We start from the raw sequence: 13,709 nt of genomic DNA on the forward strand, positions 1-13,709 counted from the left end.
AACATATAGACATAAAAGAAAATGACAAAAACAATAAAATTACTAACATTTGAAATGAAAACCGAATACATTTAGGATTTGATTTATCCATCAGGAACTAATGGTCTGTTATGGAAGTAAACGGGGGTCGATGTTTATTTCAAGTTGTGATGAAATATATGAAGAGTTTATTTGCAAAAACTCATTTTTTTTTTTTTACATTTTAAAAACTTAAAAGTTTTTTTATGTTATGTTTTGTTGTGCTAGTATTTTTTTTGTAATTTTGTACCTAATCAAAATAACCCGACTGCAGTTTGATGGAGATTAATTGCAACGCACAATGAAAAAACTAGATTTTTAAAAAATAGTTAAAGTTATCTGTTTTTTCAAATGAACTCTTCATATATTTGTCAGTTTATTTTGACATCATTATTAGCTTGGGATTGTTTTCGTCTGTGCAGATGTGCGTATGCATGTTTAAATCAAGTGCGTGTGCATGTCTGTGTTTTGCAGCTGTGTGCTGCGGGACAGTTTGCATTCGTTCGCTGGTTTACACCTCAGCTCCCCCGGCCCTCCTCGGCTGAGCGCTGGTCCGACTTCAGCTTGACGAACTCTTTGGCGACCTCGTCGTTGTTGCGCTGCGAGAGGATGCGGAGGACGGTGAGGCCCGTCTCGTCCATGTGGATGCGTTTGCCGAGCGGGAGCCAGACGGCGGCGCTGCTGCGGGACGTTAGCTCCTTCAGCTGGAGCACAGCCATGCCCACGCTCCGGTCCTCGCGCGCAAAACAGTAATCCTTCACACACACCTGCAGCTCGTAACCCTCCGGACCCAGCTCACTGCCAAGCACACTAGATAGGGAGCGAGAGACAGAATCACATCAGAACGGTAGTGTCTCCAAACACTGATTTACTTTTACAGTATTTAGACTTTTTTTATATTTTCTTTTATTTTACATTTTAAGTGCTTTTAATTAAAGTTTTATTTTTTCAGTTTTAGTAATTTTAGTACTTTAAATTAGTTTCAAATGTTAAAGCTTGAGAGTTTGAACATTTAAAAAAGTGAAGAATTTAAGACATTAATATTACTATTATAAAAAAAATTATTAAAAATTCTTATAATTTTATCATTCTTTATCTTATAATACAACTCTAATTTAAAACAGTAAATATATATTTCAGTCATTCATTTTTATAATAAGAGTTAATACTACTAATTACTAATAGTTAAAATCGAAATTTATGATGAAATAATCACAATTTAATTTTTTTGGCAGTAATGCAGTCCTATAAATAATTAAAAAACAATCAAATATGACAAAATAATATATACATGACAAAAAATTACATTATTTGACAGTCGTGCAGTTCTATATATAATTATTTTTTATATATAAAAAAAAAAAATCAAAATTCAACACTTACTAAAAAAGATTAAATATTTTATCTTTTTACTTGCATGTCATTAACCAACATCAGAGAACTGTAAACATATTTTTAATATTTCTACAAAGTTTTATTTTTATTTCAGTTTTAGTAATTTTAGTACTTTAACTTAAAATTACTAAAACTACTAAAAATCATTTGTGTTTGTTGAAATAAAGCTGAAATACAATAAAATATGAATATTAGATGAAGAACTCTAAAAACTAACTGAACGCTAACTGAAATAAGATTAAGATGAAGTACTAAAATGATTAAAGCTAAAACTATTAAAAATGTGTTTATTTTATTTATTGAAATAACTGAAATATAGTCAAATATAAGTAGGTTACTGCTGTAGATGAAGAACGTTAAAATAAGTAGTTTAAATAAGATATTTAAATACTAAAATCACTAAAACTATTAAATTTGTTTAATTTTGTTTATTGAAAATAAGATGAAATATAATAACATAAATATTAGATGCAAAGAACATAACTTACTGAATACTAGCTGAAATATGTTTGAGTTTTTCATCTAATATTTATATTTTATTGTATTTCAACTATTTCAATTAATGACAATTATTTTAATAGTTTTAATTAATGATAACAACAAATACAGATTTTTAATTTTTTATGAAGTGAATCACTATAGGCATAACATTTAAATAAGAAAAAAAATTTTTTTATAGGCCTACAGTTAGGTTATAAAAATATGCCTTCATAAATTAATGGCATCATAATTATTTTCTGATTCAGAATCAGATTATTTAATTTCTGATAAACTGAAATACTTGACAGAAAATAAATATGTATGTATTATTTATGGTTAGGAAAATGCATTTATAAATAAATAGCATCATATAAAACCCATTTTGAAAATCCATTAGTAGCAATCAGAATTATTGAGATTAATTAATTTCTGATGAATTGTTCAGATTATGTAATTACTTATAAATGGAAGTACTTGACATAAAATGTAAATAAATAAATAAATTAATTTAAAACATGTATTTTTTTTACATGGTTAGGAAATTGATGCCATCAATTATTGGCATCATAATCCCATTTTGAAAATCCTTTTTTAGGAAACAAATCAATTATTAAACATTTCAAATAAATTATTTTCAAAAAACAATATAACTAACTAAATATATATATATAATTTTTTTTTATTTTTTTTTTTTATTTTTTTTATATATTTAGGAAAATGCCCTTATAAATTAATGGCATCATAAACACATTTTGAAAATCAACTAGTTGCAGTCAAAATTATTTGAATAAAGTCATTTCTAAAAAAAAAATATTTGACAGTAAGTGTAAATCAGTCAATCAATCAAATAGTAATAAACTATGTCCTCATAAATTAAATTAATAAATCATCGTATAGGGGGCAAATATTGTCCCTTCATAAAAACTAGTGCTGTCAAATGATTAGTCACGATTAATCACATTCAAAATAAGTTGTGTTTACAAAATGTGTGTACTGTGTATATTTATTATGTATATACAAATACACACTCATACAATATATATTTTGAAAATATTTACATGTATATATTTATATTCATATAATTTATATTATATATAAAGATGTGTCCCTGGAGCACAAAAGCAGTCATCAGTAGCACAGGTATTTTCTCAATATTTAGATTTTTTTGCTCCCTCAGATTCCAGATTTTCAAATAGTTGTATCTCAGATAAATATTGTCCTCTCATAACAAACCATACATCAATGGAAAGATTATTTATTCAGTTTTCAGATGATGTATAAATCTCAATATCAAAAAATGTACCCTTATGACTGGTTTTGTGGTCTAGGGTCACATATTTAATATATAAACATGACATATTTTTCTTAAATATATGCATGTATGTGTAGTTATATATTCATAATTAATATACTCAGTACACATTATGTACATATATTATGTAAAAACTTATTTTGGATGCGATTAATCATTTGACAGCACTAATGAAAACACAATCTTATGCAGAGTTAAAATACGATCAGCGTCTGTGACAAACGTACAACTGGAAGGATTCAGCGAACTTGGGCGACCAGCTGTTGTTCTTGGATTTGGTGGCAAACTTCCTCTTCTTGTCACTGAGGTGCGGGCCGATGATGTAAACCTCCACGAAGGGCCGGAATATTCCCTGCGTCTGCCAGCGAAGGTCATTGGCTGCCACCACTGTCAATCACAGCACAATAACAGCCTTAACATCACCCTGACACTCATAAAGAGGGGAGTATAGCAGATCCGAAAGACAGAAGCACCTTTAACTGTGATTTTGTGTCCTCCTGTGTTTGGGTCGTTGAAGATCTCCACGGTCATAGAAACCTCACCCACCGCGTCATCCACGCCTGAGGCTGAGCAATTCAGAAGGTCATAAATCAGAAGACAATAAGAACACAAATTAAAGGTTTTTGAAGATTTTGTTTTGATAGTCTGACAAGTTTAATGTGCATTTGGGAACGTAATGTGCGCTAGGTCTACTTTATTTACACATTTGCATGATTTCCAACCTTTTGTAAACAGAAGTTTACAGCATTTGACCAGTATTTCAGGCATTCATTTTTTTTTTTTATTATAATAATAATAATAATAATAAATTAAATAAAAATGTATGACAATATAATAAAAAAAATAATAATAATTTGGCAGTCATACAATCCTATATATAAATAATAATAAAAAAAACATATGACAAAATAATATATACCAGTGCCGGCTCTGTCTTGCCCACCCAATCAGAATTAGATAAAGATTACGTAAAAAAATTTTGTGCATAGATTAAAACTAATCTGAAGCGGACTGTATTTTGAGAATTTTAAGATATAGCTTGAGACTGCCCAAACAATCATAAAATAACTCCAGAAAATTGCAGCATTTTTCTTTTATTAGCTGAATGCAAGGCGCGCTGAATTAACGCGGAGGCTTCAGTCTGTAGCAGAAAAGCAGAGGCTGACAACGAGCGAAAACGGGCAGAAATATGTGCGCAATCACAGGAAGTTTGCGAGTTACGAGGAGTTTAATGCACAAATATGTATCATAGCCTACCACTGAAATTACCTGAAAAGTTTTAATGTTCTACAAGAAAAAAAACCCATAATTCAATAACATGCATTCGTTGCATGGACGGGGAACGAGCATAATATAAGCATCTAAAATGCATGTAGGCTACAGTTCAGTTGAAAGCTTAGCCCTTTTGACTTGCTGTTAATGTTGAATGTAAGACTTGTAACAGAATGTAACACTGAAATAAGAGCTTGTGCGGTGAAAGTTGCGTTCGTTACTATAGCAACAGTCGACTCGACTATCCAGCAATTTTTTTGTAAATTCCGCCGTTTTGAATTGAAAGTTGGGCTGTCATTTACGTGATTCATGTAATTCATAATTATTGTGTCGACAATAGCATTTTTCTGTCTTCCTGCATATTAGGAATACAACTAAAATTGAATGGGTGCATATTTTAAAATATAAATATTATTTGCAGTTCAGACTGATTACTTTACAAAACATTTTATTACTTATTTAGTTCCTTTACCATAGTGGTCCGGTCTTAATATTTTCCTCAAAACAATAGTCCCCCTAATGTTCTAGATATGATTATGGCCTTGTTTGGTATAAATAAAAGTCATAAAAATCAGTGTAGAAACAATGATCCAGAGAAAGAGAACAAAGAGGGTTTATTATTATTATTATTATTATTCAAAGAAAAAAACGTTTATTTTGTTGTGAAAGTGCATGATGTTCTAGGCTGCCCATGAAAGTTCGTTTTTTTTTCCTTTCTCCAGTGTACATATAACAGACTATAGTTAATATAGCAATATCTACAGTATAAATATCTAGACCAGGGCTGTCCAAACTCGGTCCTGGAGGGCCGGTGGCTGGAGGCAAGTGAGTTTAGCTTCATCCCTAATTAAACACACCTGAAGCAGCTAATCAAGCTCTTACGAGGCATACTAGAAGCTTCCATGCAGGTGTGTTGAGGCAAGTTGGAGCTAAACTCTGCAGGACTGACTTTGGACAGCCCTGATCTAGACCACCCCCCGAAATGCCCACCCAGGATATCTGCCAACCCACCCTTCTATAGCTGTCAAGAACCGGCCCTGATATATACATTACTAAATACAGTCATACAGCCGAGTATATAAATAATTGTAAAATAAAAATATTCAGTAAATATATGTAAGGAATAATTGACGACGGGCCGTTGAACCCTTATACTACGGTTGCCACACCTCAAGACATCGATCAGATTATATATTTCAAGGGATTCGTCCGGTTTTTCTACTTAAATCGCTATTGTGAGTAGGATTATTTCTTCCGCATCTCATCCAACGACTCTTTTGCTAGTTCCAAAACGTCATTTTAAAGCTGGCAATGGAGGCTTGAGCCGTTGATAGCAGACTAATGCAGTTAATAATGAAGTTATGAGAGAGAGAGAGAGAGAGAGAGAGAGAGAGAGAATGAATTAGGCTACCTCTGTGTGTCCCTCAACAGTGTTCTGAAGCACCGTCTCTAAACTGTAAGTCTGCTTTAAGATGCAGCGCTGTTATTACCTCGCTAGTGAGAAATGTCATGTGTAGCCTTTAAGTTGCTACACTAGGCTAACTGATAAAATCGTCAGGGCAGCGCTGACAACGATGCGAAGTGATATGGAAATGTAATGCGGTCAAGAAAGCTGCCTGGAACTACGTTCGCCGTGCGTTTCCCTGAAAATAATTGCACACCTCAGAACGTTCGTCAGCCAATCAGATTCAAGCATTCAACGGCCCCGTAGTATAATAACAAAATAATATACACATGCCAAAAAAAAAACAAAAAAAAAAATGTATAATCACAATACATTTTTTTGGCAGTCGTGCAGTCCCATATATAAATAATTTAAAAATCAAAACAATCGAAATATATAAACAAAATAATATATGCATCACAAAGTAAAAATAACAAAATAATTACAATGGCTCTTTTTGGCAGTCATGCATTAAAAAAAAATAAATAAATAAATAAATAATAATAATAATAATAATAATAATAATAATAATAATAATAATATTATATATATATATATATATATGACAAAATAACATGACAAAATGATCACAGATTTTTGGCAGTCATGCAGTCCTATATATATCTATATAATTATAATAAACAAATAAAAAAATAAAAAAAACAATCAAAATACAAAACTCTAAAAAAGATTAAATATTTAAATAATATTTAATCTGTTTACCTGCATGTCATCTGAACAACACCAGAGAACCATGAACATGCAAATGTGCCGTTAAATTATTGAAATATTAACTTAAAATCTCAGGGGGGCTTCAAGTAAATATTTTAGGCCAAAAGAGCTTCAGCTGAAAAAAAAAGACAATCTCTGATCTAACACATATGTTAGTGTTATTAGTGCTATTAGAGGTTGTTCCAGCAGAGGGCAGCAGAATCAAACTGTACACACAGTATGTACAAACACAAATCCTATGATTGAATTTCTGAAATCAACTTCACTCCAGAAATGTCAAAATTTTGTCACAAGTAACACTCATTCTACGTTAATGGAGAAGAAAAACGCTAACAGCAAATTGTCCAATAATTTTTGTGGAAAAAAAAGTAAGAGTATAATCTACTATAGTAATTTTTCCCAGATATTATTATTAGCACAGTACATTTTTCTTAGGTAAACCATGTGAAACATCTTTTAGTTTGTGTAAATCTCACACTTGAGATCGAGAACTAGACGCTCCCATGCAGACCAGCTGGTGATCTTCACATGAATATGGATTAATATCTGTATCCATGAATATAAATGATGTGCATGAGTGGAGAGCTGCAGATACATACCCTTCTCCGGATAAACGTCTTCACTGTGAGTATATCGAACACCTTTACCGCCATGAACTACACACAAGAGAAGAGCAAGATGTTAGTCCCTCATACATAAACATCACTAACATATTTTTGGAAAAACAAAAACAGACCCAAATGAGTCACTAATCATCATCCAATTAGAGTATGGACCAATGAAATGAATGTGAAGCAGATCATTAGATGAGAATGTTTGAGTTCATATTGAACTACAGGAAACACATTTGAGTTGATTTCTGCAAAAATCTCCATCTGATCGCTGCTGCGGCTCTCAGCCAGAGGACAGGGGCCCACCAGGGGCCTCAGCGCGCTTATAAGAGGGCCGCAAGGTGACTTAAATTTATTTTAAATAAAACAAAGAAGGTTTAAAAAACAAAACAAAAAAAAAAAACAGCTGAAAATCAAGATGAAAGCTAAAATCATTTCTTATTTTAATTAATTCCCTTAACAACAGTCGAATATAATGTATGTGGAAATTTTAAAAGTGTGATTTCTAGACATGGAAACGGCATGGAAGCAATAAATTCAAGTAATTTAAATATATTTTATATTAATTTAGAACTTAAAATTATATTATTTCAAGCTCTGTATTTATTTAAGTTGCTAATTGTGAGTAAAAAGTAATTAAACTAATTACAAACAAAAAATTTACATTAATGTGCTTTTAATACATTTTAAACAAAACTTTATATAATAATATAACTGATAATACATATTATAACTAATAATATATTATTTAACTTATTTAAATGTAATATATTTTATTGTATTTTATAATAATTAATAATTTATTATGTAAATTGCTATTTGTGAATCATTGTAAAAAATATTCAAAACATTATTGCATTTTTATTTTTAAATTATATATATATATATATATATATGTGCTGTCAAAATTAGCGCGTTAACGCTGGTGATTAATTTTTTCAGTTTAACGCGTTAAAAATATTTAACGGCGTTAACACAGGGGCGGGGCTAGTGTTGGCCACCCCACTCACAACTGCTGCCTCTGTCTCTTTTTTCTTGCTAATTTAGTCACAGAACGTCTTTACGAGCATTTCAAATAGGAGATGTTTCAGACGCGTGCTTCAACTTCACTTCAGCGTCAGGCGTGAGTCAAAGGAGCGCGGAAACTGTACTGTACTGAACAAAGGCGCTGCCGCACGCTGTAGCCTTTATCATTTCATATCAAAGCGCGAAAGAAACGATGTGCATGCAATGTCGTGGTCAGTTAAGTCATGAAGGTGATTAAAACTGCCTTAAAACTGTGCTTGCGTGAAATATATGAGTCACATTTAAGAACATGTCTCTGAAATGGTTTTCAAAACTGTCCTGCACTTTCTCACTCATCTAACACACTCGTCAGATCATTAATAGAGACTTTAAGACCTGAAGTGGGTCAGAAAATGTAAAGTGAGTTGAGAGAAAACACGATGCGTGTCAGATCCGCCTCGGCAGCTCTTAAAGAAAAAGCAGCCAGAATAACCTATTAACCCAGCTGCTGTGATGTCTGTTCATCAAAGAACAAAAAAAAAAAAAAAAAAAGGAAATCAATAACTTTATAGCTTTAAGGACTCATCTGTATTTAATTTAGAATTTAGTGTTTGATAACTTTATTCAATTTCTGTATATTTCCTACTTGCTGAAGGGCATAGGTATAGCTAAATATGACATTGGTTATACTGTGTTTATGAGAAAATTGTTTAAAGTTCACTTAAATTATAAGTTATTTTTATTAAAGTCTAATAAATATTAAAATTGATGGCTTTCAATTATACTGTAATGTTGAATGGCAATAGTCAATGGTTAAATATTAGGGGAAAAAATATTATTTTATAGAGACATCAATATTGGTGTCAGTGATACTGGCCTTCATTCATTAAAAAGATGCCATTAATCAAATATTAAAAATATACCGTCTTTATGTTGTTTCTACATTAATTTGAAGATTAAATGTGAAATTATTGCAATATAAAAGTAGATTTAAAAAGTTTAATGTTAGATGGGATTAATCGCGATTAATTTCAGGAAAAAATTGTGATTAATTAGTTAATTTTTTTAATCGATTGACAGCACTAATATATATATCTCCGATAATACAACTGTATAAAAATAAACATTTCTAAAAAAATTACAAAATAGAAAAGTCATGTAAATTCATTGTTAATAAAAAGTGTAAATCATGATGAACATTCCATTATTAAGATTATGGTATTCCTATATTATCAATAATTAATTATCTATTATAATTATAATAAGTATAATCTATAATGATTTATTTTAATATACAGCCACTTCTAGTTTCTGTGACTAAAACGTTTCGCCATTGTAGCAGAAGTATCAGAAATATCTCAGGGGTTCAAATATGCTCTTTGACACCAAGTGCCCAGGTGATCTCTTTTCTGATTTTTCTTTCTAAAGGGGAAGATTCAAAAACAACCGAGTAGAAAAGAAAACCAAAGAAAGCACGTATAACTCTGAGTGGTGAGCTAGACTGTGTTTTCCTTCTCCAAACAGTATGCAGTCTTATAAGATCCTCCGTTCTGACTAAAGCAGCAATGCTTGTTTGACAGATAAGGTGATCCCAGAATGCATTGCGCAGAAGGACTGTACCCTGAGTGTGCTGCGACAGGATGAACTTCCTGATGAGTTTGTCTGTGGCCTGCGTGTAGAGAGACAGTGCATAGCGCAGAGACTGCAGATCCGGACTCTTCTCCAGAAACGTCTTCTTCAGACCCACACCCCCTGCGTGGAAGTATTGCTGTCAGACACACACACACACCATCAGCGTTAGTGTTCGTTCCCTTCACAAAAACTATGACGAGAAATAGTCGTTGATGAGTTTTGTGAGCTTTACCAGTTTCCATAATGTAAAGAGTGTTTGTATTTATGATAATATAATAAATATAATAATATAAACCACGTGTATGAGTTGATATTCTCATGATTTGTGCTTATAGCTGAAAGTGCAATATTTCAAATATAATTTCTTAAATGACAACAATCATGATGAGTAATTATGATTATAATGTTGAGGAAAATAATAAGTGCTGTCAAACGATTAATCACATCCAAATAAAAGTTTTTGTTTACATAATTTATGTGTGTACTGTGTATATTTATTAAGTATATATAAATACACACACATACATGTATATATTTAAGACATATATGTTGTTTATATATTAAATATATTTATCTGTAAAAGAAATTATATATTTTGAAAATAATTACATGTATACATTTATATTGTGTATGTGTGTGTATTTATATATACATAATAAATATACACAGTACACACACATATATATTATGTAAACAAAAACGTTTATTTTGGATGTGATTAATCGCTATTAATCATTTGACAGCACTAATAATTGTGATTATCAGTTTCATTCACTAACATTTACATTTACTAAAAGTAGACCCAGTGTTTTTAAATAAGCAAAAACAGCTAAAATCATATTTCTTATTAACATTAATTCCCTTAACCATCATGTTTTATCTATATATATATATATATATATATATATATATATATATATATATATAAATGTATAATTTAATAAAAACTTTTTTGTATACAAGCTATATAGTTATAGTTAAAATTTAATTACAAAGCAGACATTTTTTAAATTTAATGTTTATATAAAATGTTATATTACAATATTTTATAATTGAAAAAAAAAAACTAGAAACAAATTTATACAAATTTTGTCAAGCTAAATCAATAAATAATAGTGCTGTCAAATGATTAATCGTGATTAATTGCATCCAAAATAAAAGTTTTTGTTTACATAATATATATATGTGTGTACTGTGCATATTTATAATGTATATATAAATACACACACATTCAGTATATATTTTGAAAATATTTACATTATATACATTTATATATTTATATTATATATATATATAATATACAAACATAACATTTTTCTTAAATATATACATGCATGTGTGTGTATTTATATATACACATAATAAATATACACAGTATACATATATATTATGTAAACAAAAACTTTTATTTTGGATACGATTAATCGTTTGACAGCACTTTTAAATAATAATTATAAATGTAAATAATTAAAAAACTGTAATTGCAATCCGACAACAATCATGATCAGTAATCGCAAAATTATAATTTTTAAGCAAAATAATTGTGATTATCAGTTTAACCATTATGCAGCATGACTGATTTTTAATTGACTAAAACTAAACAAACATTTTTAGTCAATTAAAACTAGACGAAAACCATAGCAGGTTGAAAAAGGACATTTGACACAGGACTAAGACTAAACTAAAAACAGCAGACAACACTAACTCTAGTCAGTGTGTGATAACAGACAGGTCTGATTCAGTTGTACCTTAATAGTGTCCAGTGCGAGCTCGATGACTGCACACTGTTTAGGGCTCAGCGCTTTGGCCTCTTCTCGCACCATGTGCTCCTGTAAGACACAAACAGACCATCAGTGTCCTTATGAACGCTAAGAGAGGTGAAGTGAAGTCCGTCTGAACGCACCTTCAGTTTGGAGAGCTGACCCAACTCTTTAGCAGCATTAAAGATGAGCTGTGTGCCCTACAGACACAAACACAAACACACACATCAGATCTCACAGGAATTCAAAATTGTGATAAATTACACAAAGACCAACACTTTTCTCACGGATACTGAAAAGAGAAAAGCTTCATTTGATTACAGCTCAAATTACAGCAGATTACATTAGTGTCAGAGTTTTTGAGTTCATGAAAAGCTAAAAACATAATTAAATCCCAAAAATGTTAAAATAAAAACAGATCAAAATAAAACTATAAATATTTTATCTGTTTACCTGCAGGTCACATGACCATTGTGAGTTCATGAAAAGCTAATAATTAAATTATAAAAATGTTAAATTAAAATAAATAATTAAATTACAAATATTATTTAAATAAATAAATACATAAAATTAAATATATCTAAATATTTAATGATGATATTAAATATAATTATATTTATTATAAGTTAGTTTAATATGATTATTTATTATGATAAAACAATTTGATCATACAAAATGTTTATTAGATAATAATTTATGTAAAATTAATTTTCAGCTATCCAAACACAACACTTCAGTAGAAAGAGAAAAGGCTGGTCTGACAATATGAAAATGTAAACAGTTATTGATAAACAGATTGTAAATAACAATTACTGATTAATATGAGCACTGAAGCATGTATTTAATTTTTTCTGATATATGCTGTATTAATAACTACAGTGGCATCCAGACCAGTGTTATTATTTTAGTATAATTTGCATACTATTATATTTTGAATTCATTTTTATTTTATTTAAATTTTTTATTTAGTTTTATTTGCGTTAAAGTTTGAATAATTCTGTTGTGTGTTTTTGTCATTTGTATTAGTTTTTTAAATAAGTCTATGTTCTTGTTTATTTTTATTTCAGTTTTAATCATTTTAGTACTTCAAGTTAAAAAAATACGATTTTTAAAAAATATATTTTATTTCAGTTAACTATTTCTTATTTCAAGTAATGAAGATGTTTTTATTGGTTTTAATTGTATTTTTAGTGGTGGATAATAAGCCTGATACAGACTCTCTGCTGGATTAGAGTTAGATGTGAGTGAAGGACAGAGAAAGAGGAAGCAGCGAGAGGGAGACAGGAAGTCCAGGCTGAGTGCTGAGAGGAAGACAGTCTGCCGTGCGTCATGCTCGAGTTTCACAGAGACACAGACAGACTGGAGACAGAATCACACGCTGTTATACTTACAATCATCTGGTGAAAGATGAATGATGAAGAAAAGAAATAAGAAGAATGAAAATCACCACACACACACACACACACACACACACACACATTTCTCTAAAGGACACAAATCTCTTTATCAGATGTTGAAATGGTAATTGTTCCAAAACCTAGTGCCCTACACAGACAGCTGACTTCTAAGGCAGCAAATGGAACACAAGAATGATTTGAAACGCTCTCACAGGCAGCAACTCCACATAAATATTGCTACTTATATTTCAATGTGATAAAAATACACCACATACAAATATTTAGTAAAATAAATATATATTTTCCAATTAGTATATTTTATTAAAATATTTATTATAATATCCAATTACATTTTATTTTCCAATTAGAATTGAAATTATACATTTAACAAAAGTACATTTATGTTATAATAAATACACTAATACATTTATATATTAATAAAGACATTTAAATTAAAAACATATGCATTCGTCCACCATATTGGATTTATTTTCCCCCAAAATTTGTATTTCTTACTTTTTATTGTTTTATTGTTTTTACCCAACTTATCACAATTTTAAAAAATATATTTTAAGTAAAGCTAAATTATTATTGTGTATGAAATGTGCTATAAAAATAAACATAAAAAAAATTGGGATTTGTTTCCTTATT

The 13,709-nt window shown here is 30.1% G+C and overlaps 1 protein-coding gene across 1 annotated transcript in view; it reads right to left on the bottom strand.

The window, feature by feature from the left end:
* Positions 1-536: 536 nt before the first annotated feature.
* Positions 537-13,709, bottom strand: part of LOC306880923 (protein unc-13 homolog A-like) — a gene marked incomplete at both ends in the record, with an annotated part of 78,247 nt that continues 65,074 nt past the window's right edge. The window contains 7 exons of the mRNA XM_079434730.1: positions 537-828; positions 3,433-3,592; positions 3,679-3,771; positions 7,253-7,309; positions 9,890-10,037; positions 11,650-11,730; positions 11,805-11,861. Coding sequence (XP_079290856.1) covers positions 537-828; positions 3,433-3,592; positions 3,679-3,771; positions 7,253-7,309; positions 9,890-10,037; positions 11,650-11,730; positions 11,805-11,861 — 888 coding nt within the window. The remainder of the gene's footprint in view (positions 829-3,432; positions 3,593-3,678; positions 3,772-7,252; positions 7,310-9,889; positions 10,038-11,649; positions 11,731-11,804; positions 11,862-13,709) is intronic.

Source organism: Barbus barbus, assembly GCF_936440315.1.
Source record: "Barbus barbus genome assembly, chromosome: 15".
Taxonomy (NCBI): domain Eukaryota; kingdom Metazoa; phylum Chordata; class Actinopteri; order Cypriniformes; family Cyprinidae; genus Barbus; species Barbus barbus.